This window comes from Amphiura filiformis, chromosome 10 (genome assembly GCF_039555335.1).
Source record: "Amphiura filiformis chromosome 10, Afil_fr2py, whole genome shotgun sequence".
Lineage (NCBI taxonomy): Eukaryota > Metazoa > Echinodermata > Ophiuroidea > Amphilepidida > Amphiuridae > Amphiura > Amphiura filiformis.
The window spans coordinates 36,801,707-36,829,212 of NC_092637.1; the positions used below are offsets into that span (position 1 = coordinate 36,801,707).

The 27,506-nt window shown below is 38.4% G+C and overlaps 1 protein-coding gene across 1 annotated transcript in view; it reads left to right on the top strand.

Moving 5' to 3' along the window:
• The window catches only part of LOC140161829 (carnosine synthase 1-like), a 46,732-nt gene extending 22,256 nt beyond the window's left edge, over positions 1 to 24,476 (top strand). The window contains exons 11-15 of the mRNA XM_072185125.1: positions 6,125 to 6,296; positions 15,223 to 15,385; positions 17,772 to 18,064; positions 20,910 to 20,996; positions 22,841 to 24,476. Coding sequence (XP_072041226.1) covers positions 6,125 to 6,296; positions 15,223 to 15,385; positions 17,772 to 18,064; positions 20,910 to 20,996; positions 22,841 to 23,337 — 1,212 coding nt within the window. The 3' untranslated portion in view covers positions 23,338 to 24,476. The remainder of the gene's footprint in view (positions 1 to 6,124; positions 6,297 to 15,222; positions 15,386 to 17,771; positions 18,065 to 20,909; positions 20,997 to 22,840) is intronic.
• Positions 24,477 to 27,506: the final 3,030 nt, after the last annotated feature.

Genomic DNA, 27,506 nt, shown 5'->3' on the forward strand with positions numbered 1-27,506 from the left:
TTTTATTCAGCGTCCTCAAATCTATTAAAAACACCTTCAAAACTTCTTGTACTCAATTCGAGAACGGGACTTCCATTCTGGACCCTACTATTTGTTAAAATATTATAAGTAACATGATTGGCAAACATTGGCGTTTCATATTGCTTACAACCCCCTCCTCCCCAATTAATGTTAGAGCCAACACTAGACTAATTGTCCGTCCCTGTCTCAGTATCAAAAACATCGTCGTCGTCGTCGTCGTCGTCGTCGTCGTCGTCGTCATCGTCATCATCATCATCATCATCATCATCATCATTACCTGATTACTAGACACGCCACCAGTCCTCAGAGAAAATTAATTTATAATATTTAAAATCATGTTTTATTACAACGTTTCTAATTGCAATTACAAACAAAACTGCTAAATTAACAATGATTAAACTGAAATGAAAAAATAGATTAAATAAATATTGTTCTAAGTGGTATCCGAGTATATGACAAGTTTAGTTCGGTGTCGCCTACCAGCTGAGAGAGCCTGAATGCATAAATGATGGCGCTTGTAACACACATGCTAAAGTCAGGAAGTCAAGAACTCAAGCGCGGCTTGTGTTCACGAGTTCCTGACTTTAAAGTCGTGAAGTCAGGATCTCAAGCGCGGCTTGTGTTTACGAGTTGTTTTACTTTAAAGTCATGAAGTCAGGAACTCAAGAACTCAAGCGCGGCTGGTGTTCACGAGTTCCTGACTTTAAAGTCATGAAGTCAGGATCTCGTGATCCTGTGTTCCTGACTTGAAGTCAGGAAGTCAGGAACTCAAGCGTGGCTTGAGTTCACGAGTTCCTGACTTCAAGTCATGAAAATAGGATCTCGAGATAACTGAAGTGGATGGGCTTACAATTAAAATACTAACGCCGTGAAAATTGAACAGATTTCATGAGTTCTTGAGATCCTGAGTTGTCTTAACTATTTCTTTATTTTTATATCTTTACTATCTCTTTATTTCAAACTGGCTAAGTCAGGAACACAAGAAGTCGGGATTTGTGATCACAAGATCCTGACTTCTTGCGTTACAAAGCGAACCCACATGGCCCTTAGTTACTTCCGTATATCCCGTGCCATAAAGGTCCAAACAAAGCAAACGCATGGGAGAGCTGGAGATCTGATGAGAGGTGTGCCCCATAGAACGTACGTGCGCGTAAATCCTATCAACCGGTGCAGCATGAGGATCTAGTTGCTATGAAAAGGAGTAGTTCTTCACGTTTCGACCGTGACAGAATCGTGGTATACTAAGATGCCATGGTGGTGGTGCTTATATACACCGGGTGCCATTGAGGTTCATTTACATTTGCTGATTTTGCATGATGTTGTATTATTTAGTAGAGGAACAGCGGTAAGGTTCCGTGACCAAATCATTTGGGTTCGAAAGTGTTTGTTTTTGACTTATCTGAAGGATGCAAAACAAATTTGGCATGATTTGCCCTCTTCAACATATTCAAAGACCTTTGAATAAGTAAACTTTGCAAATACAACGAACTATACATTTTGGACTCCTTATGACCACAAAAATAATTGTACATACTTTTCAACAGGATTGGGGTGTTTTTATTTTGACCCCTACCTATAATTGCCAGAATATTGAAGAGGGCTTCCCAGTTTTGTTCAGGGCACTGAAACACTTTCAACCCTTTGTTACAATGATTTGGTCATGGAACATTACCGCTGTACCTCTACTAAATGCATGACATTTGACATATTAATATCAACATATTAATGAAAGCATTTCTTCATGATATGCCTTGGTCATACGAGACCGGATGTATCAACCTAACACAGTGAAAAAATCAAAATGACGGCCATATTTAATAGGCATACTATATCACGGTGTTAACTGGCAGCGTCCCAATCCTATATATGGGCAATTCCACGGTAACTCGTGTTACACTTTTGGGCGCCCTTTTACATACTTTGTGCTCCAGCTTTTTAAACTCATTTGATTGGAATCTTTATTTTTTGTATTTAATACCCAACATTCAAGGCTAGATCCTCATAGTACTGCTAAATGAATATATCAACTATGGGACAGCTGCAAAAAACGGTAACTCGTGCTACGAGCTGTGACATGCTAAAAAATCACTCATTTTTATTTTGATCGTGTCCTAAAACAGAAAACAGTAAAGCCTAATTGATAATGTATGTACAAATATATGTACAAATAACACCAACCAGGGGCGTAGCAAGAGCATCGGGGGCCCATGGACAAGGAGCAGTACGGGCCCTTTTAACCATGCGTGATTTAGCCTACCTGATGGGGGCCCTGGGCCAGGCCAAAATTTGGAGGCCCCGAACTCAAGTGGCCAAGTTTTGGTTTAACTAAACGGGGACTAAGGGGGCTAACATATTTTGTTCAATTCAATTTCAGACTATTTTGGCCCCAGATCAACATGAATTTTGCTATTTGAATTTTACAATTTTGCCCTATTTTGACCAAAAAACATGCCGTTATTGGGGTTTAAAGAAAGAGGCATAGGGCAATTTTTGGGGCCCTGGACCCGGGCCCATCTGGCCCAATGGTATAGAAATCCGGCCCTGCTCTCCATTATCAGCCCTTATTTAATTTTTGCTTTTGTGCTCGGGGCCCTGAACCCTCGGGGCCCATGGACTTCGTACACCCTGTCCCCCCGTTTGCTACGCGCCTGACACCAACACAGTGTATGTATCAGCATAGAATGTACAATGTACATGTACCACACACATTACATTTACATCCCAGCATTATATTAGGTACTTTTAAAATGGCATTAAAATGCATTAAAATGCCTTAAAATTTTAAAAGCCATTAAAATGCTATGCTCCACCCTGTTTGGATATGTCATACATGTACTACTAGCTAAGGGTTTAAATTTCAACAGTTAAATTGAACGGTCAACAATTGATAGACTTTTACTTCCAGGTTATTTCACCCTAAATTAGTTCACAAAACTTGTAATGTTTGTGGTTCTTTACAATGATCGGCTCTGTAAAAGTGTAAGTTTATTTAAAAATTGCTTTCTGAGGTACCGGTATAGAATGTTTGGTCATCTTTTGGTTGAGACCATTTCCTGTGATTTCCTGCTTGTTGCATTACTGAAATACAGTTTGCCTGATCACTTCACCTGGAAAATGAGATAATGGGATATGTACTAGAGCATTTTTTTAGAGAGACTGTAGTAAGGTAAAGTCTTTGAGCTTCAAAAAGGGGACTTTATTGGTATGTGTGCACAAAAATTTGGTATATTCACACTATTTTGGCACATGATCAGGGTGGAAACTAGCTCCTTGAACCTATTCTCTATCTTTGCCTTCCATATTTTTGCTTTCAATTTTCTGTCAGAAGGGCACTTTTATCTTTAAATTTTGGATCCCACACATGTGTGTGGTTGCCTGGTTCTTTGTTTCTTTGTTTGGCTGCTCAGGCGGAAGCAAATTAATTAATCCACTGTGCAGCTTCAACGCAATAATCGATTAACTACATACTTGGTATGGTGATAGGATATGGTGGCTTGATGTGCTGTATAGTTTTGTGTTATGTTATTTGCATATTTATGAATATTAATGAGCTTATTTGTATATTTTGTCTACATTTTCATTCATTCACTCTGCAGCTTAAAATGCAATAACCAATCAACTTCAAACTTGGTTTGGTGATTGGATATTGTGACCTGATGTTTGTGTCATACATGTTATTTGCATATAAATGAATATTAATGAGCTTATTTGCATATTACATATTATTCGTATTTACAAAACTTTGTTATTTACACACTTTTGAGTGGGCGCCACCTTAATTACGAACCGCGTAATTGTAGTTTGCCACCTGCCCCTCCCCTCCTCTGGCTACACTACTGCTAGAAAGTTGTTACCATGGTCACATTTAAGTGCATATTCATGCAGTTGGGAGATACCTGTGTGGGGGTGTGTGTGAGCAGGTGATGTCTGTATGCGCGTATATTTGCGGAGGGATGAAGGACTTGTGTGCATATTTTTAGTATGTGTTGAGCCTTGGCGGTGTGTGATGAACGGCAGTGGGGTGTCCATGTAGGTGTGTCAGGTATGTCGTGGGGTGTGTTGCAAAGTTTTGTGTTTGTGTGCGGATATTGTATGTCTTTTTCGGCTTGGTGTGTTGGACAGCGGTGTGTATTTGGAGCTCTAATGGGGGGTGGTTGTGGCAGTTGTGTGCAAGGTGTGTGTTAGGTGTATATTTGGTGCTCTGTTCTGTGGTTGTTGGGGGGTTAGAGAGGTTGGTATGTGTCAGGGTGCATGTGTATTCAAGGGGTGTGAAGTGAAGAATGATTGTTTCTGTTTTATCTTTGTCTGGGTGTAATAATATTTTTTTTAATGATTTGTGTATTGTTGTATACCTTTGGTGCTACTTAATTTGTTCTGTGCTTTTAAACATTTTCTGTATCTTTTAATGCCTATTTATAATGTATATTTTATCTTTAAACTGTAATTTTGTATCTTGTAACCTAATTTGTACTTGTATTTTCTTGATGTCATTGTACAGAGGGCCCTTGTGTAAAGCAGTGCTGGACACTGATCTTGGCTACCCTCTTTAAATATGTCTGAAATAAAATAAAACAAAATTAAATAAACCTCTATTGCTGCCAAGTGGTAATTGCATTACCTTTGCTGGCACAGGGGGAAGTGGGCTATGGTAACTCGTGCTACATCGGTAACTCGTGCTACTGGTAACTCGTGCTACAGTTTTTAATGGGTCATTATTATGTGGTGGATAGTGTTTTGTATTTCGATTTCTTATTTCTACTCAAGGTACTACTAGTAGAAGGTAAATAATAAGTGGTATCAATTAAATTGCCAACATTTTGTAAATATATTTTTAAAAAATGCATCTCTCGGTAACTCGTGATACACCATATTTAGTGCTATGAAAACACAATGAAAGGAAAGAATTAGCGGGGGACTATTCAAAATGTGATGGATATTTCTTGAAGACCATATTTCATAGATATAAAATGTATCAAATTAAAAAAGAAAAGTGCCCCTGTGTAATAAAATAGGCCCACTTGGAAAATATCTAAGTTGAACAGGATTTTTCCACTAAAAATACACTCTCCGAAAAAAAATTTTAACAAAATGTTAGAAAAATGCCGAAAAAAGTTTAGAACTTGAACATTACATCTGTTTGGAATAATATGAAAGTTAAAAGAAATACATAGAGGCAATTTTATTTTTTTTGAGTCGTGTCCACTTTTGCTTGGAATTGCCCATATATACATGTATTATTGAAAAATATCAATTTTTTAATTTGCCATAAAAATTTATATTATATCGCGAATTTTAAAAATTACCATTATTTGATATCAGAAGAACATTCCTCGTATTCAGAATGCAATTTGATGTGTCTGATGTGCTCTCATGTTCCACAGAAAATACTTTGCAAACGTTGCTATCCGAGCCCTTAAGAAGCCAATCCAAAAAAGTTTTTTCACCAATTCTGATGAACAGAAAATCCCTTTCGAATGCAGTAATTTATATTACCAATTATATCAAGCTTGTGAGCGATACATCAAACCTGAGTATTGTACATCTTTTACAAAGTACCTGGATGCAGTGCAATATTGTTTTGAATATTGTATTGTCAACGCGAGTCACCATGATCACAGCACCATCACAAGTCTGCGACTCGTACGAAATTGTATCACACAATTAACACTCACTAATATTGCTATTTTCTTCCAAACAATTTCATTTTATGGTTATGTCAGTCAACTTAACAAAATTAATGCACACTAATATTCCTCATTCCAAACAATAATAAATGATTATGTCAGTCAATTTATTTTATTACCACGAAGGGGTAAAATTGGTCAATTATTCATCGGTTACTGATGATAGATGCCTTTTTAAAAATAAAAATATTGACCTAAAGGAGTAAAACTGGTAAATTATTCATCGGCACTGGGGATGGTACCTTACTAAAACAAACATATTGACCCGGGGTTGTAATACTGGTTAATTAGTAAATGGGTGCTGGTGATTGATGCCTTCCAAATAAAAAAATAAACATATTTACCCGAAGGAGTCCAGTTGGTAAATTATTTATCGGGTACTGGTGTATACCTTCATAAAGATGAAATCAAAAATACAGGTTTACAAGTTTATCAACCTGGACAACGAGGATCACACCCAGGATCACGCCAACGCCCAGGAAATCGTGAAGATTTTACGGAACGAAGGAATCACAGTCGATGGTTGTCTCACATTCTGGGAGTATTTTGGACCGCTGGCCGCATTGTGTGCTGAGCTCTTGAAGACGAAAGGTATAGTCTAGGGGTCTCGGTAGACTAACAGAGGATGATTTAAGGAAGCCCCATCATGCACTGTAAAAGTGTTATCACTAGAGTTTCAACTGCCACTTTACTTTTCAAATCCCATTGAACTCTGTGCAAAAGATGTTGTTTTAGAATTGCCCGTGTGTCATTATTTCTTGGTCGATTTCAGATCTAAAGTGATGTATGCATGAAGGATAGTTCACACCTTCTGTAGATAACATAAAATGTGAAATCGACCAACCTTTTGAAGGAGTTTTTATTGTAAATATATCTGTCAAAATTCAAATTTCACCATGCACGTGTGTATGCAGTGGGCGGGCAGTGGTGTCATGTTCACTCACACAGCTGTGCTAACCGCAAGACTTGCTGGGAAGTGCTTAAAACATCCTCTGGTAGACTAACAAAGCATGAAGAAATTTAGTCAATTTGCAGTTGTTTCTTATATTGCGAGTCGGAAAGACTCAAGGCCAAAATCACCTTCTAGCCGAATTCACTTCAAAATACACAACAAAATACAAATCACACCATCTCCCTTTAAAAAAGAAAGTTTGAATGCAACACCAACTTCAATAATATTAACCTGGAGTATCAACGAGTTAAAACTCGTTATATTATTAAGTAACTACTTGTCACACGCATGTTCCTTTTTAATTACTTTTTGCTTAATTGAAACAATTGATGGAACTGTCCCATGTGTTGTTCCCACGTTTGACTGTAAACAATCCAATCATCAACATAAGCCTCGCAACCAATTCTGACAAATGTGCCTCAGCCTGCTTTTTGAACAATAATTGATGGAGTTGCTTCATTCATTCTTCATGTTGCAGGTGCATTCGTCAAACCAAATGGCATAACTTTGTACTGGGAAAGACCAAATGGTTTACAAAAAGCAAAACTATCTTTGACACGGTCTCTGTGAAGAACCTTTCAGAAGTAAAATTTGCTAACAAATTTTGCGTTCCCAATTTTGTCTATGCCAATCGGCATTGGAAGTTTGCAATGCATTGTGGGACAGTTTTTACAGTTTTGGGACACTTTGTCCTTTGACCTATCGGGAAAATTCAGAAAAATTGGTTTTTGTGCTTACAAAATATAATCTAAAATGTTTTACAAGAATAAAAACAAACCCAAAAAACATTATTATTGAATAAATTAATTATATAAATATTTTTAAAGATAATATTATGACAATAATAAATTAATTAATAATAATTACAACAATTTCCCCGATATGTCAGAGGTCAAAGTGTCCCAAAAAAACCGGAAGTTACAATAGCGATTGGGCTTATTCTTGGAACAGGATACGAGTCCGAGTCTGTCTTTGAATGAACATTTACAGCTCGCATATCCGCGACTAAGCGGTATAAACCATCAGGCTTAAGAACAAGGATACATGGTGAATTCCATTCACTACTACTTAGTTCTATGATATCATTTTCTACCATGTAATTTATCTCATTTTTCATTTATAAATGGATTGACTCTGTGTGTATGCTGCTTGATTGATTTTGTATCACCAACATCATGAAATGCAGCATTTATTTTACTTGGCGTATCATTTGAAATATATTGTCATATTTGTTGGTCTTGAGAAAGATGACCTAGCTTTTGATCTAAGTTAGTAAGTACATCACAGAATTGTTAAGCTTTATATTGTACTCTATTTGTGCTACACGTCATTATCCTGCTCAAATGTGACATTAGAATTGCCATGTGTCTACATTAGGCCCAAAAAATATTGTTGTGTTGCCCTTAAGTGGGAAAGTTGGGTCGGACGGTCGGATTTTTTTTTTCCAAACCTTCAGTTTTTTTTAAATCCCCTCAAATATTAAATAATGCTTCTTCAATTAGGAAACATTGTCAATTTTGACTTCTGGATACCTGTTAGACATCAATTAAAAACTCTTCTTTCAATAAAATATTAATTTTAAGTGACAAACATTGACTTTTTGAACAAATCTGTAAAAATCATCATTCAAAAAAAAATGCCGACCCTGATTTTTCAGGATTTAGGGTCGAACGGTTGAGGGCAACACAACATTTTTGTTTGCCTTATCAGCATGTTTTACTGTACACACGAGTTTTGGAAATACTCATTGAGCATACGTGGCACAACTGCCTGCTCTATCGTCAACCCGGAGTTGTGATAATATAATCCACTTCACCCACTTTTGACGGTATCTCACATGTAATGGGCCACGATATCTGGCTTGTAATGAGTGTCCTGGAATTGAAAAAGTACTAGAACTTTATCACCTGGGTAGAATATTCTTTCTCTTGCATGTTTGTCAAACCATTATTTCATTTTTGCCTGACCCTGTTTCAAGTTTTCTATAGCGATATCAGTTGCTCTGTTAAGTCTTTGCTTAAAATTGGAGACATATCCAATTGATATCTGATTGTTCATTGAGCCACTTTTCTTTCAAGAACTTTCTTTTAAGTTTAATCTTACTATGTGTCCAAATACTAACTCAAAAGGACTAAAGTTTCCTGAAAAACTTCCCTCCCTAGGAGCAAACAATAACAGGTGTACTCCCCCGGGGTGTACTCGCTCGTCCCAAACTTTCTGAAATTCCAAACAGTATGTCCTGATCATGTTTTTTAAAGTTTGATAGAACCTTTCTGGTGCATCTTGTGAGTCTGGATAAGCACTTAAGGTATACTGCTCAATACCTTTGGTTGATATCAATGCAAGGAGGAAGTAAAGTATATCTCCTTTTTCATTCAACACAAATGTGTCTTCCAAATTGTAGCCGTCATCAATATTAGTTTTGATTGTCCTCAATTGTTTGAAGGAGGCCTTACTCATTGCCCGTGTTACTGTGCAAGCAAATATCTCACTTTCCTGAGTATCTGTGACAATTAGGTCAGGAAAATCCCCCCCCATCATTTCCTATAACAGCAGGGAAACTCCTTTCACTGGCAATTAAGTTGGAACTCACATGGTTACAGGGCCAGAAACCGAGATTTCAAGTTACCTTGGTGGAGCGGTACATCAAGTATTTCCCTTGTGAGTGGGGTCCTCGAAAAATTGTGTACGGGGACGTGCCACGCAGACTTACGGATGCTGACTTTCTCTATACCTACTTTTCGCTTTTTAACCGTGGCACATCCCTCTATACCTTCAACTAGGAAGAACACCCCCCCGGGAAATTTCATCCAAATACACTGGATCAATGCATTTCCTGCTGAACTATCCTCATTAAAGGACAAAGTTCCTTCCAGAATCATAGACCGTGCAAAATACGTATCTCGCACAATCTTTATGGGCTGTAGACTACTCTTATCACCAAGTGAAACTAATCTCTCGAACACTAAGGTTCAAATTCTGTACACACTTTTTTGTATCACATCCCTTTTGTGGGAATTCATGTTTCTTGATTTCACTGACTAAATTGCTTCCTTTGACCCAAGTTTTGACGGTATGCTTCAGACATCGGCTCGTAGCCTTTAGGACCATGATGACCGTCTGTTTGAGCTTTCATGATAGTTTTTCTTTTTCTTCAATAGCCACTTTCAACAACTCTTCATATACCTTTGTACAGGAGCCAACCGTTGTTAATCCGTGATGAATCCACACTTTTACTGTAGCGTTTAGGCGAACGCGAGCGCAGCGCGATACGATGCTGCGATGATTTTAGAACATCGCAGCATCGTGCGATGAAATTAAAATGTACATTATAATTTCATCGCGCGATGCTGCGATGTTTTAAAAGCATGTGGGGTCTGCATCTCCATTTATGGTCATTCTGCCGACCTTGATTTTCCAGCAGCCAATCACAAGCATGCAAGGCTGCGATATCGCAGCGCGAGGCTATAAAGTTGAACAAAATCCAACTCCATCGCGGACCGAAATTTCCATCGCGCGATGAGAATTTTCACTGCTGAGCTCGTAAAAACCTGGCTCAGATTACAGTTTTTATAGCATCGCAGCATCGCATCGCGCTGCGATGTGGAGTAAGAACTGGACTTTACGCGCTGAATTCAGTATTTTTCAGGTAGCGGCTAAACATTGCCGTTTTATTCTGTAGTTTTATTGCTGATATCAAAAGAGTAATCATCTAAGTTTTTGTAAGGCTGAGTGGCAATTATTAACTGACATTCCTCGTAAAATAATCGTGAATTATACGATCTTTAGCTTCTTTTCGTTGTTAAAAGGGATTCAATCGTCATTCATCACCGATTAACAACTCGCGTCCGGCGGACGCATCGTTGTTAATCGGTGGTTAACAACTCGCGTCCGGCGCGTCTGCGTGGTTTAACCACGCAGACGACGCGGACGCATCGTTGTTAATCGGTGATGAACAACGGTGAAACATGATTGAATCCCTGTGTATTGTGTATAGGAAAACGGACAGTGACTGCAGTATGAATCAATGGAACCGCACCACGGACTCATGTTTAAGCTCGGCACAGTTCATCCTGGAGGCTTATCAGCAACTCTAACACTTATATCTCTTTATTTTTACACAGCCGTGACATTAGTCACGGCTGTGTCTTTTTTCTTACAGGTTCTTTCTTCTTTACACAGCCGTGACGTTAACGTCACGGCTGTGTCTTTTTTCTTACAGGTTCTTCTTTCTTTCTTTCTTCTTCTTCTGTCAACCATTACATTTGCTCTAGCACTCACATGCTTACATCGATTTTGACCTAACTTAGTCACAATGATCATTGACCATGCCCCTACATGTCACATGAAACTCGCGGGGTCAAAGGTCACGCAGGGGTCACAGGGTCAAAAACGTGATTTCAACTAAAATGCATCTTCTCCCACAACTTACGTAGGACAGCGACCCCACTTGCACACATGCATTGTTATTACCCAGTGTCTATGTGGTGTACACAGATTTGGGGTCAAATGTCCTTAAGGGGTCACTTCCGGTATAAAACGAAAAACCTTCAATTTATTTTATTAGCTAAGTAAAACATAGCACAGTAACGGTATGTTCACATATGATCAGCAGTCACCCAATGTATATGTGGTATTTTTTTATTTGGGGTCAAAGCTCATTAAGGGGTCACTTCCGGTATAAAAAGAAATACCTTTAAAATGCATCTTCTTCCACAAATTATGTGGGACAGAGACGCCACTTGCACACATGCATTGTTATTACCCAGTGTCTATGGGGTGTACACGGATTCGGGGTGAAAGGTCATTAAGGGGTCAATTCCGGTATAAAATAAAATACCTTCAAAATTTTTTTATTAGCTAAGTAAAACATAGGGCAGTAACGGTATGTTCACACATGATCTGCAGTCACCCAATGTATATGTGGTATTTTGTTATTTGGGGTCAAATCTCATTAAGGGGTCACTTCCGGTATAAAACGAAATACATTTAAAATGCATCTTCTTCCACAGATTCTGTAGGACAGTGACGCCACTTGCACACATGCATTGTTATTACCCAGTGTCTATGGGGTCAAATGTCATTAAGGGGTCACCTCCGGTTTAAAACGAAAAACCTTCAAAAAATTTTATTTGCTAAGAAAAACGTAGGACAGTAACGGTATGTTCACACATGAATTGTGGTTATCCAGTTTATATGTGGTATTATTTTATTTGGGGTCAAAGGTCATTAAGGGGTCACTTCCGGTATAAAACGAAATATCTTTAAAATGCTTCTTCTTCCACAAATTACATAGGACAGTGACGCCACTTGCACACATGCATTGTTATAACTCAGTGTATATATGGTGTACACACGTTTGGGGTCAAAGGTCAGTAAGGGGTCACTTCCGGTATAAAACGATATACCTTCAAAATACCCCTTCTGCCACAAAAAGCATAGCAAAGTGATACCACATGGACACGTGCATTGACATTAGCCAATGTCTACGGGGTTTTCATATATTTTGGGGTCAAATGTGATTAAGGGGTCACAACACGGCTGTGTTCGTGGTCTTAGACCACAGCTAAGTCTAGTTCTTTCTTCTGCCGACCACTACATTTGCTCTAGCACTTACATGCTTACACCGATTTTGACCTAACTTGGTCACAACCATCATTGACCATGCCCCTACATGTCATATGAAACTTGTGGGGTCAAAGGTCACGCAGGGGTCATAGGGGTCAAAATCGTGATTTCAACTCAAAATGCTTATTCTCTCACAGATTACGTAGGACAGTGACACCACTTGCACACATGCATTGTTATTATCCAGTGTCTATGGGGTCCTCACAGATTTGGGGTCAAAGGTCATTAAGGGGTCACTTCCGGTATAAAACGAAAAACCGTCAAATTTTTTATTTGCTAAGAAAAACATAGGACAGTAACGGTATGTTCACACATAAATTGTAGTTACCCTGTGTATATGTGGTATTTTTTATTTAGGGTCAAAGGTCATTAAGGGGCCACTTCCGGTATAAAACGAAATACCTTTAAAATGCTTCTTCTCCCACAAATTACGTAAGACAGTGACACCACTTGCACACATGCATTGTTATTACCCAGTGTCTATGGGGTCCTCACAGATTTGGGGTCAAAGGTCATTAAGGGGTCACTTCCGGTATAAAACGAAAAACCTTCAAAATGTCTTATTTGCTAAGAAAAACATAGGACAGTAACGGTATGTTCACACATGAATTGTGGTTACCCAATTCATATGTGGTATTTTTTTCCGGTCAAAGGTCATTAAGGGGTCACTTCCGGCCTGAGACGAAAAACCTTCAAAATGCCCCTTCTGCAACAAATAACATAGCAAAGTGATGCCACGTGCACCCATACATTGACATTAGCCAATGTCTATGGGGTTTTCATATATTTTGGGGTCAAAGGTCATTGGGGGTTACAACACGGCTGTGTTCGTGGTCTTAGACCACAGCTAAGTCTAGTATATTTTTCTGCTGTACTAGTATAGTTTTACTTAACGTGGATGTATACTCTCGACATTGTATCTTTCTTCATAGTTGTTGTTTTTACACCAAATCTGTATTTATATTATTGATGTCTTGCCTTTATAAAAATGTCTACTTTTATATGTCTTGCGTGAATATTTACGTTATGGCACTTTTACTACATGCATGCCTGAGAGTACACAGCTACCTTAATATTTTTATGTAGCCTATACAGGGTGTCCCAGAAAAAATTACCGAGTAAATAAAATTGAATGTAAGTCGAGAACTAGACATCATAATCAAAAAATTAAACTGTAGCGCATAGCCTATTTTATTCTGCATCATATACGAAAATTTTGTTTGAGTCGGTTGAATGGTTGCGAATAAATTAACAATTACATAATGCGAGCATCAATGCAGTTCATTCCAAGTTTGATCAAGCGCTTTTTTCAAAAACATTAATGTGTGTGAGAATTTTGTTAAGCCAGATGGAATTGTTTATGCAACATTTATGTCAACATTTACGAAGAAAGATATTTACAAGTACCGAGGATCAACTTACATGCAAGCTTTCATTTTCAATATCGTGCAGGTTTTCAAATATGAACAAAACCTAATTAAATGTTTTGCAAGAAACATATTATTTAAAAAGAGCGAAAAGGATTTCATGGTACAAAATATGAAGCCAATTGACAGTTAACCACTACGGCGCATTCATTGTGTTGAATGATCTTTCTTTCAAACTTGGAATGAAGTGAATTGACGCATGCGTTATGTAATCGCTCATTTCTTCGCAATCAGTCAACCGATTCCAGTAAAATTAGCGCATAAGATGCAGAATTAGATTTGTGGATTTTGATGTCAATTTCTCGACTTACGTCCAATTTCATTTGCCCGGTATTTTTATCTGGGACACCCTGTATTACTTTATTATGTGGTTATTATCACTCTTCCACAGTTTTTTTATAGCCTACAAGGTTCTGTCAGATGTTTTTATCTCCTTTTCCTTGGTTCGTCTTTTCTCCCTCTTAGTATAAAAGCGGGTTTTTTCCTTCCCTTTGTTAATGATCAGTCTGGGTTTATTCCCGGGGGCACTTCAATTTGAAATGGATATAGGTGTAGGGCTGGCACTTTCGCACTAAGGGGCATTCGGTGAGAGCAAAATGTAAAAAATATGGGGTCATTGGGTGAGAGCATGATTTTTGGCATTCGGTGAGAGCAAAATGTAAAAAATATGGGGTCATTGGGTGAGAACATGACCTTTTTTTAAATGAAATCTTTGGGTGAGAACCGAAACAATGCCTCAGAAATCTCGAAAATCGAATTTCTAGTTCTAAATGGCTTCAAATTTCTGTTTTTTCAAAATAAGTAACAAAATCAGTGATAAATGAAAGTTGCTGTTCAAATTGAACTTGTAATGGTCTTTGGGTGACAGATCAAATGGAAAAATAAGGGGTCTTCGGATGACAGAGCATGTGTTCGTAAAAAAATATTGGGTCTTTGGGTGACAGCGATGCTGAAAAGGGGGGTCTTAACAGCCCTACATACGCGTCACCTCCAAAGTTGGAGTGCCCCCCCCCCCCGGGCTTATTCTTAGCAAAACAAAGTTTTGATTTTTTACAGTCCATCCTCTCTTTTGTTCTTTTTAGTGAAAAAAAATACCCCATGCATAATTTGAATACAGTTAAGATGGTTATACCGTACTTGCAACTTTTGGCCCGTTGCTCGTGATTGAGGCCGACCCGCTTGTTGTGTTATGAACGTCTCGTGTGTCATGCATTTACGAGCAGTTTTATGAATACCGTGTACGCCTTGTACGTACAAACATACGCAAGATCGGCTTATAATTTGATCGTATGAATTAAACAGCTTGTTCAATAATTTTATTAAAATTAATTTTGACACAAATACAGGACTTACAACCTTGAAGGCCAGTAAATTGCTGCTGTATTCTTTGTTGTTTTGTAAAGCGCAATTTCTATTTTTACAATTGCGCTATAGGGCCTATACACGCCGCGCGTAGGGCGCTGTTGTTAGGCATATGTTAATTATACAATGTTTATCTGTCTGATTCCAGGTGCAAGCTATGCGGCAGCCTGTATCGGAAAGAAGAAGAGCTACACGCAGGCCGCCATACGGACACGTAACGCGGACATCCCGCACTGGCCCATTGCCAATCTATACTCCGCTGCGTCCTGTCACATCGCTTCGGAGGCCGATATTGACCAAGCTTGCAAGACGTGAGTAATATTAATTACTTTTTTTTCCTTCTTTGAATCTTTAACTCCTAACTGCCCTCAAGAGGGACCAGTAAACCCGAGTAAAATAAATCGGAGCAGAGATATGATACGCGCAAGCATGGCTCGCGAAGCGGAACTACAAAGTACAAAGCAGACCATTCTACAAAAGCCACCATGACCACGACTCGCTTCTATATAGAAAAGCATAGGACTATGACAGAAGTAAGAAGCATGACCACCAAATATGGCTCGCAAAGCGAGACTTGAAGTAATAATTTTTCCATGACCACTGCTGGTATCTGCTCGCGAAGCGAGCCTAGAAGCAAAGACCACTGTCTACCCACCCAAGCGGCGAAAGTCCACTAGCCGAGCGCCTTCGGACTTTCTTCGGACTAGGGTAGATATACTACTACAACTAAGGCGGGTTGTTTTCCCGAATTACAATGGCTCTCCATAGGTTTCTATTCTGCATCGCAATCTTTAAAACTTCTACCTCCAATCCTGTGTCTTTCTTGAGGATGATTTCTAACATGCTTCGGTATCCAGCTGACTTCAGCTGTTTGGATGCTGACTCTTCACTCCTAAAGCAATGTCCTTTATATCTTGTTCTTCTCTCCCTTATCTTATCACTGATTTTGGGAATAGTACATCATGTATTGCTTCCAGTGCACATTAAGAACCGTTTTCAGCATGCGGGTGTAGCAACCATCCAAATCTTCTGCAATTTTTGGTGTGACAGTCCATGCTTCGCATTTATAGAGAAGGACCAACTCGACTGTCGCAACAAAAAATCGGAGCTTAAATCTCCTAGGTAGAGTTGACTTCCAGATTTTATTAGCTCTGCTAGCTGCCTTTCGTATCTTGACGTCCTTTTCTGTACTCTCCATCCAGGCACCTAGGTACAAGTTCTGCACTTTCCCGTTCTTTGCCATCTTTGGTCCTCATGTTTTCCTCATTGTTTTATGACTTGAATTTTTTGCTGGCATTCGTCTTCAACCCTACTTTTGCTACTGCTGTTTCAACTCTTTGGAACATTTCCTGAGAATGCCATATTTCCTCGGATAAAAGTGCAATGTCGTTGGCAAAGTTAAAGTCTGGCACCATCACTGGCCTAACTCTTCTGCTTTTCCAGGCCCTTCCTCCTTCCCATCAATTGCCATTCTCACAGCAAAATCAAGAATCACCACAAACAAGTTATGGACCCAGCAAACACAAAACGTTTTCGACATCATTCGCAAAAGGTTATAAAAGGTTGTCAGAAAACGTTTAAATGTCGGGTTATATAAAGAGTATATTAAGAGTATAAAACGTTTTCATAACCTTAAAACACAGTTTTTGATAATCTACTGCTCAGCAAACAAAAATGTTTTACAGAAAACGTTTAAATGTCGGGTTATATAAAGAATATAAAAACGTTTTAATAACATTCCAAAAACATTCTTGAAAACTTGATACAAAACATTCTAAACAAAATGTTATTTTGGGGTTGAAAAATATTTTGCGAAAATGTTTGCCTAAAATATTTTCAATAACGTTTTAAAAACGTTTTCATGACCTTTATATAACCCGACATTTAAATGTTATTAAAAGGTTTTGAAAAAACATTTTAAGAACATTTCTGTGTTTGCTGGGTTCAAATATTTTAACATAATGTTATTTAAGTATTGACACAATATTTGGCAAAAATGTTTGCAAAAATAGTTTACAATAACATTTTTTGAAAACATTTAAAAATATTGTTGTAGTGTGTTTTCATACAAAACGTTTTAAAACGTTATCATGACCTTTATATAACCCGACATTTTAATGTTATTAAAACGTTTTTACCTGAACCAAAAGCCAAAATATAACTTATTTAAAACGTTTTTAAAACGTGTTTGTGTTTGCTGGGGAGATAGGGTGTCTCCTTGGAGTATGCCAGCAAAGAACTTCAACATCTTGCCACGATGGTCACACGAATGGATTAGTGAATCATTATGTGGATGGACTCTGGTGGCGCACGATGTCTGTGTTCATATCCATCACTTGTCTTTTGTATGGATGGCTCCCTTGATACCTTTGCGTAAACAATTGTCCTCCCGGACCAAGATTTTTACCCCGTCCCAAATTCCAATAACCTCTGACCCGCTAATCCATTCATTTGACCAAAGGTTAAATTCCGGTCAGATAAGCCAATTTCCCGCTACCACCAAATTTAACATCAGTTGGCATTGGTCGCAGGCCACCAGTACTTCACTTGCACTTTTCTTGATAAGATATCACCATTATAGTCATTCGCGCCTGACTATATTTTTGTCTATATTTTGTCACTTACATACTTTAGTTAACTAATTTGTTTGTTAGCAAATGAAGACATTATCATATAATTTTTGTTCTTTATCCACAGTGTCAGCTTCCCAGCGATCCTCAAACTTGAGTACGCTTGCGAGGCCGTCGGTGTGAACATGTGCAAAAACGAGGACGACGTACGTAACGCGTACACCGCTCTCAAGAATAGTCTCGCCACAATGGAAGCAGAGTACCGTAATATCGGACTCGGTTATCATGATGGCAGCACCATGCTACTAATGGAATACCTCGACGGCTCGGAGCATGATATTGACGTCATCATCTTCGAAAGGAAACTGGTCGCAGCCTTTGTCACCGACAACGGCCTGACTAACTATCCAGCTTATAATGGTACGTGCCATAAATAAGTGATAACTTACGTTAACATTAAATACCTGGATTCGTATAAAATGAACAATTTAATTAATGATAAAAATGAGTATGACTTAAGCTTCAGGAGGGGGTTACTCATACGACCATACGGGGATGTGCTATAAACCACGTCCAGGCCCGAACGCAGGGGTGCGCCCCCCCAATATCAGGTTTTTACGCTTTTTTTGGTCAAAAAAGGTCCAAATTTTGTGAAGAAAGTCCACTTTTCACAAAATCGCACCCCCTGGAAAAACGTCCACTTTTTCAAAATCAGCCCCCAAAAAAATCCTGCGTACGGGCCTGACCACGTCTGTTTGACCTCGCAATCCGGGCTCTCAATAAAACCTTATTTGAACCCATTTCAATATCAGTCAGTGTTGCCGATACCCTATAAGCATAAAGGCGTAGTGAATCAACAATCGACCTCCCAGTCCGCGCCAAATGTCCCCGAGTTTTACAAAAAAATGTTGTGTTTTACCAACGGAGGAACACTTCGTTGAAAAACAATTCAATAAATATCCAAAACCGGGATCTAGTGTTAAATATATTTTGGTGAAGCCCGGAGTGAAGCTGTGGTAAACGATCTGATGCTATATTAGTAAAGTGAATTAACGCAAGTAGGTGGCTTAATCGCGGCGTTGGCAATACTGTACAGGTATAGCTTTTGTTCTCGATCGATCAAGATCACAGTTGTAAACTTAACTGACACTCCGTGTTCATCCACACCAAGCATTTAACAAGTGAATAGTATTTTTGATAGGCCTCTGGATAGAAATTCGAACAGAGATTGAATAGCTTCACCAGGATATGACGGCTGAAGGGATAGAATCACACCGCTCTTCGCCATACATACATTCTTTTATTTTAGCAGCATTCTAGACACTCTGGCGTACGGCGAGTACTGCTATAGGATAGAATGAATAACTAGAGGCCTTTTTGCAAACAAATACGGCTATGTTATAAGTGTCCCGAAGCTGCTTATTGATTAAACATTTGGGTCTCTGGGCTTATAATATTGATCTATGATGATCATGTCCACACTCAAAGTAGCCAAAAAAATCGATTTTCATTATCTAAATCAATAAATATATTGAAAATAAAAACACTTTGATGTTTTACAAAAATTCATTCTACAAATCATATACTTTGAAAACTTACTTGATTTGTTGTTAATGAGTGAGGTACGTTTTACAAAAGTGTTGTTGTTTCAGCCCTCCTTACAACGTAACTCAAGAACCACAAGACCTACAAAAAGTATATCTAAGATATTTGAATTTTTTTACACACTCGCTATGAAATGGTCAATGCAATTTTAGCCAAAGCTCACTACCATTTGTGATGTGCCCTCAGTAATTTAATTTAATTATTTAACTTTGTTTACAAGCTGAATGTATGTCATGAGAAGTGTGAGACAAGGGAAAACACCTTGGAAGCAATCATGCATTAGTTTGTGTGTTATGGTTATTAATGTCATAGGGGATTTTCCATAAATTATTACTCAATATTCTGTGCATTATTGCATCATCAGGAAACCCCCAGGAAGTGATGTAATGAGAAAGGTTAATGTGTATGATTAATCTTGGGAAATCCCAAGCTTGCATCATCTGTGAAGATGTGAATGAAATGATGGTTTATTAATAGATGATGGGTTTTTGCACTGGTATAAAAAGCTGGAGGCTTGAGTTTGGAATTTACAGAATATCGTGGGAGTTTGTAAACTCCACATGTGTGTGATGGTCTTCGTGCTTCAAAAAAGAAGTACATTTTAACCAGTTTACATAGCCAATAATTGAGCTATTTTAATACAGCAACGAAGGAGATTGCGAGCACACAAAATGTGCTCTTCCTCATCAAAGGATTAAAGTTCTTCTGTCGAATTGCTGGAGTTTGCTGGGTTTATGAAAACCACACATCTGTCAAATACAGCGGAGCTGTGTTAAAAAACCTGTTCCCTGGAGAAAGAGTGATTGGTGAAAGAAACACCATTTTTGGAGAAAGCAGCGCAAGGAGATTTAATATTTGGAGAAAGCAGCGCAAGGAAATATATTTGTGGAGAAAACAGCGCAAGAAGAAAAGTGATTGGAGAAAGCAGCATCATTTTCGTGTTAGGATTTCATACGCAAGGATATTTATAAACGCAAGTGTACACTGGACTTCGCTGATTTTCGCAGGACAAGTGAATAAGGATATATTACATCAGTCGTCCAGAACATTACCATTGCAAGAACTCTAGAATCACCAACAAGAAGACCGCTGGTTAAGTACCGATAGAATAAAACTGATTGTGTGATTTTATTGTAATTGTTGTTATGTGTACCAAGCATACTTTGTTTTCAATTACAGACTTAGATTTTGTTAGCTTAATCAAACAGTGTATTTGTGTTGTGCATTCGTGTGAGTTCGGGTAAAAGGTGATTTTGCCCTTGAGTCAAGTACGACTCGTAACACATTCGCGTGATGCTGTAAACTACCAAATCGTAACAGTTTAAAATAGTTGCTAACCTTAAGGTATAATGCTTAAGTGCTATCAGTATACCACTCAGAACACTGTAGCTACCGGTCCAACCAACTAGAGTATTTCCGGAGAAGTCATATTAAGAGAACAAAAACAAAACAAAACAAACGAAAAATGAGGCATTGTGTTTTACCTAATCATTGAGGGTCATGAACCGGGGTCATGAACTCCAAAGTGCAAGTGGTGCAGCAAACGCACTCTCTGGACAAAAACCCCGTCACCATGTGAACATAATTTTTACATGATTTGTAATTTTATAGTTGTCATTTGTCAATGTACTTACTACGTACTAAATTATACATTTTACAGACACGGTAGCCTTGATGCCCTCAAACTTGCCCTCGGATAAACAGGCCCAGCTGGTGACAGCTGCTTACCAGTGCTGTAACGAGATAGGTATAAGTTCAGTATATTCCATTGAAACAATTATTATTCAACATTTAACACGTCCCCAGGCTAATATTGAGCCACACCTTGCTTAAATCAAAAAGCGTGTCATTGGTCATTTGCGATCAATATCGAAAGCGCACGCGATGCGCAGTCTGATACTATTCTATTATGGCCACAGACTAAAGTTTGTTCGGTTTATATAAGGCGGAAAAAATAAGACTCATAACATTGTGTATTGATATAGAATGGCGTGCACGCTGTTGGCGCAGTGCTTACGCTAGTTGTGCGTTGTGTAATGCGTGTCTGGCGCCCGCTTATGTGAATTTACGCCAGCGTGAGTTGGGACTTTATTGACGCGCGCAGTAACAAAAGCCGAATAATTCCCGCCTTATATAAGCCGAACAAACTTTAATACAGACCATTCGCAACCAGTCACAGTCTCAGCATCACCCGATAATGAGGGCCGATTGTTCCATGAAATTCGACAGGCGAAACTGCTACACACGTACCGAGTATTTTTACGGTCTTTCGCGTAAAGGCGAAGACACACGAAGCTCTATCACGTATGCGTGAAGGCACGCAACGCTGTCGTGATTTTTAGACACGGCACAATGGAAAAATCGGCCCTCATGAATATGCGAGAATTCACAGCATACAAAACACGTGGATTTTGACTGGTTGAGAATGGTCTGTAGTAGTAAAATATTATGAATCATGAATCATGCCAGCAATGCCTATTTAGATCAGACCGAGTCTGGTCGCCCTAAAGACAGGTTCCCCCGTGGCGCTGTTCAAGCGAAATACAATCCTAGCCGAAAGTCTTGGGATACCTTTGATAGGGCATTGTAAAAAAGCCATAACCATGATACCCACTCCCCGATCACAGCTCTTGATCAGAGCCCTCGCAGTACCCTAGAAGATCCAGTGATCCTTGAGTAAAATAAACCCAAGCAAGTGACTAGTAAAGAAAATGTAAGGCCAATCCCAATTTTCTGTAAAAAAATCAATACCACTCCTAGTACATAGCTTGCTTATCACTAGGCAAGCTACATAAGTCACCAACCAGCTGCAGCACTTCCCTGTCACCAACAAGTAGGACCATAGATGCAGTATTACTGTCTACCCACAGATATTGGTCTACCCACCCACCAACCGCTCATGTCCACTCACCGAGGCTCACGACCGGTTTTACTATAGTTTCAGAGGGCATATGGCATGGTTTTTCATTTTTTCTTTCAATTGGATGGAAAATAGGTCGGCTTTGGAGCAAAGCTACGGACGGTCTTTACTATGCAGTATTACTGTCTACCCACATATATTGGTCTACCCCACCCACCAACCGCTCAAGTCCACTCACCGAGGCTCACGGCCGGTTTTACTATAGTTTCAGGGGGCATATGGCATGGTTTTTCATTTTTTCTTTCAATTGAATGGAAAATAGGTCGGCTTTGGAGCAAAGCTACCCCGATCAATGTTGAACCCCACTTTTTTTTCAAATAATACTAAAGCTCGTTTCCAAAAGTTTTAACTGACTTACAGCACAACTAATTTCACCTAACCTTGAATTTTGATGTGTGATACATTTCTACATCGTAAGTAGTCCAATAATATTAACTGGAATTACCCCTTTGTTGACCAATGGCGACTATTGGTCGAATGGGGGCGTTGTGTAAGGGCAAGTTCATTTCAACATCATAGGACTACTTCTGATAAAAATGTGTGTCACACGTCGAAATATTCAAGGTTAGTTGAATTTTGTTGTTCTGAAAATCAGTATAAATTCACCAGCACGTACAAACTTACATTGATATTCTCGACTAAACTACAAATCAATTTGTATTTTCTTCTAGATCTCTCCAACGGTGTGTACAATGTTGAGATGAAGATGACTCCCACTGGACCCAAACTGATTGAAATCAACGCCCGGATGGCCGGCGCTTACATCCCCATCTGGATCAAACGTCTGTATGGCGTAGATCTCGTGAAGTGCGCTATGATGATCTCATGCGGCATCAAGCCCTACGTACCAAAACTGCCCCCGACTGAGTTTCTTTTGGGCGTTTTTCTGATTCCGTCAGAACACTTTTGTATCATGACCAACAGCAACCTGCGTAAGGTTCTTGACGATCTGCAAGCTAGCGGTGACGTGAACTTCATAATGATGGAGGATGAAGCTAAACTCAGAAACGATGCGAAGACCGAGCAATATGGAAAGCCGTTTGCGCACATCGGTGTCAAGGGTTGCAATGTCGACGAGTGCCGACAGAAACTGAGCGAAGTGTGCGGCAAGCTGAACATTGAAACGAAAAATTATCGTGTCTCGGAGTTTATGAAATATATCAAATAATGTAATGGTGGTATTCAGCTGTTTTTGGTTATCTGTCGTCGTGACATCAATAGGGAGTTTTCGATTTGCACGATGGATGGTTCTACGACGCGACGGTAAAACACCAAACTTTGTCGTCGTCGACTTTGTAATGCATCGTCGTCCAAATTCTACAACACGCGAAGAGTCTGACAGCCGTCACGACGCATCGTGGCGACGACGACAACGTTTGATGTTTTACCGTCGCAGAACCATCCGTCGTGGAAATCGAAAATTTCCTAATATTAAGCTATATGGAGTACCACAAGGCTCCGTGTGTGGCGCACATATCTTCATACATTACACCGCCCAACTCGGCGAAGTAATTTTAATTAAAATTAGTTATTCACTGGCGTGTATTCACTCGTGAACATTGTTTTCCAAATGGTTAATAAATAATACAAATTTGAATTTATAAGAGTTGAATTTATAAATGACGGTTGACGCTATGGACTAAACCATGAAATTTATATCTTTGTAATATTTATATCAAACATTTGAAGGACCCAGTAACGGTGCACTCCCCATAGCTACTTATGGAAGTACCCTATCCCGGTGAATATGGGAATATAATTCTCGCTATTCGCAATAAGGGCGCCGCCAGCAGTTTGCGATGTAATCGTGATGTATCATGGGAAAAGGTCGACATCTAAGTCCGCGCAATACGAATATTACCATGCTATTACATAGGAACACGTGACAATATTTTTTTAGTTTGTCAAAATAAAGGTGTTACACGCGAATCGATACTCAATAATACTTAATAATGTGATTTGAAATGTGCACAATTAATTTTTTCTCTATCGATTTGCGTGTAATACCGTTATATTGACAAACTAAAAAATATTGTCACGTGTTCCTATGTAATAGCATGGTAATATTCGTATTGCGCGGACTTTGATGTCGACCTTTTCCCATGATACATCACGATCACGAATTCTACTGTAGACATGACTGCATCATGACCGTTAGTCATTAAAACGGTCACGCCACTGAGCCTTGATCATTGTTGAAGACCCGTCTACGTTTTGAACCATTAACCACTATTGCATTTGGGCTTTCCTTGTGTTCATGGTAGGAGCTAAAAAAATTTTCACCAAGTTACATTTCACAAGTGTTACACCCCCTATCAGCCGCACAGCTTAGAGCTGTCGCCCTGTTGACCATGTTGACAGTCAAAAATGTAAACTTTCATTAATTTTCGATAATTTTTCGCCCTTTTTTCTTCATAATTATTCTTGCCGCCCCTTAAATACCGCCTTTTTTTCTTTTGTTACTCTTTTTGCCGCCCCTTTTATCTTCCGCCGCCCCTTCTTTTTTTGCCGCCCCCTAATTTTACCCCGGGGGCTGGCGCTAAAGCCCCCCAAATTACGCGCATGCGATAACCCGAGGGCGTAAATCGGGTGGGGGACAGGGGAACACGCCCCCTCCCACTTCAAAGTGAGGGTGGACAAAATATCAAATGACCACCCACCCCCCCCCACTCCCCATTTTAGTTATAAAGTCACAAGCTGAAGATTGTTGTTGCTACACTGCAAAATTCAAGTGTTTAGATTCTAAACACCTTTTTTTTTTAACACTTATTAGACACTATGACACATTTAGTTTTTACATCAATCAACACCATGTTTAGAAACTAAACAATATAATGTTTAGTTGACCTGGACATTATAGTGTTTAGTTTCTAAAACAATCATGACTGTTCAAACTGAACACAATCAACACATGGTATGTTTAGGACAATGTGTTTAGCCAAGAAGTGTTTAGGATTTTCAATCACATACCTATTCTTGTAATATGTTTAATGTGATTTCAACCAAAACATGATAGTTTCTCATTCCTACACCATTTCTCGTAAAATATGATCATGTCATTGATGCACTGCCTAGTGCTACAATTGTTGTATACAAACATACAAAAAACTTTCATTTTCCTTGTCATTTTATTAATTAACCAAATTTCAGAAACACATTACTTTCTTCAACCATTTCCATGTTTTAACACATTTCTTCAGAATTTTACCATAAAACAGTGGATTTTTTTTCTCTTTCTTGCTTTTTTTTTGTTTTTGCAACTTTCCTTTTCTTCTTTTATATAGTTTTGTGTGTGGTATGTATTATATTTTTCATAAAAAGACAGCTGTGAATCAAGTTATGTATGTTGTAATCAAAAACCAAATGAAGGTTTCTGTTAAACATGTTTACATGGTTAAAGAATATAAATATATGTTCTGTAAACTGTAGAGGATTGAGTGATAAATCTAAGAGAAGAGATGTTTTAAATTATTTAAGGAAAAAGAAATGTTCAATTTATTGCCTTCAGGATGTACACTGGGACCAGAAATGGGAAAATATGATCAGATCAGAATGGGGATATGAATGTTATACAGCAGGTTATAAGACAAATGCCAGGGGCGTGGCAGTGTTAATGAATAACAATTTTGACTTCAAAGTGCGTAGTATTCAGCGGGATCAAACAGGTAATTGGATTGTACTTGATATTACGATGATGTCAATGGATATCACGATAGTTTGTCTGTATGGTCCAAATGAGGATAATCCAGATTTTTATAATCGTGTTAAAAATGTTATCGAAAACGTTGGTAACCCACATTGTATTGTATGTGGTGATTTTAACTTAGTCCAGGATCAAAATTTAGATACATTTAATTATTTGAATATTAATAATCCAAAGGCAAAAGAAGCTGTTTTAAAAATAAAAGAAGATTTGAGTCTGTGTGACCCTTGGAGAATTATGAACCCAGATATAAAACGTTTTACCTGGAGAAGAAACAATCCCATAAAACAAGCTAGGCTGGATTTTTTCTTGATTTCTTCTGAAATTTTGAATATAATTGGTCAAACAGACATTCTACCAGGATATAGGACTGACCATTCCATGGTAGTCATTGGCCTAAGTAAGAGCAATAATATACAAAGGGGACGAGGTTCGTGGAAGTTGAATAACGATTTAATTGAAGATGATGAATATGTAAAAGTAGTTAAGGATTCGATAACTAAAGTAAAACAAATCTATGCTGCTTCGCCGTATGACAGAGAAAATATAAACAATATTGATCCAAATGAGTTAGAACTAACTATTAATGACCAACTGTTTTTTTGAAGCACTGCTTTTGGAAATCAGAGGCGCTACTATAGCATTCTCCTCAAAAAGAAAGAGAGAGATGGACAAGTCAGAAGAAGTACTTGACAAATTAATAGAAAACTTAAATACGTCATACGAGGAGGCATCATTGAAAAACAGCCCTAATGTTGAAATTTTAAAGAATGAGTTAGATAATGCTAAACATGAACTTGAGGATATTCGTAGTAGAAAGATTAAAGGATGTTTTATTCGAACAAAGGTCCGATGGATAGAGGAGGGAGAGAAACCCACCAAATATTTTCTTAATCTTGAAAAAAAGAAACTTTGTAAACAAACAAATAGTTAGAATTGTGAGAGGTAACAACACAGAAGCAACATCTCAAGATGAGATTGAGAAGGAGGTAGTATCTTTTTATGAAAATCTGTATAAAGAAAAAGGTGGAAATAATAATGTTAAAATTGATGATTATGCTTCCATAAACAAATTAACGCAAATGCAATCAAATACCTTAGAGGGTGAAATTACTCTTTCTGAGCTCACATATGCTTTGAAAAACATGAAAAACAACAAGACACCCGGACCTGATGGTTTTACAGCGGAATTTTACAAATGCTTCTGGTTGGAAATATCTTGTTTTCTTCTTCGATCATTAAATGAAGGTTTTAGAATTGGGTCTCTTACTCAAGTTCAAAAAAGGGGTCACGTTACTCTTCTGCCAAAAGGAGATAAACCCCGTCAGTTCTTAAAACTGGAGGCCTATTTCGCTTCTAAATGTTTCTTATAAATTGGCCTCTGCATGTATTGCAAACCGTATAAAATCGGTTTTGCCATATTTAATTTCAGAAGATCAAACAGGTTTTGTCCCAAATAGATTCATTGGTGAAAGTATTCGCCTTATTTATGATTTGTTAAGTTATACAGAGGTTAATGAAATTCCGGGGATGCTTTTACTAATAGATTTTGAAAAAGCTTTTGACACGGTTTCGCATGATTTTATTCTTGAAACTTTAAGGGTATTTAATTTCGGATCAGACATTTGCAGATG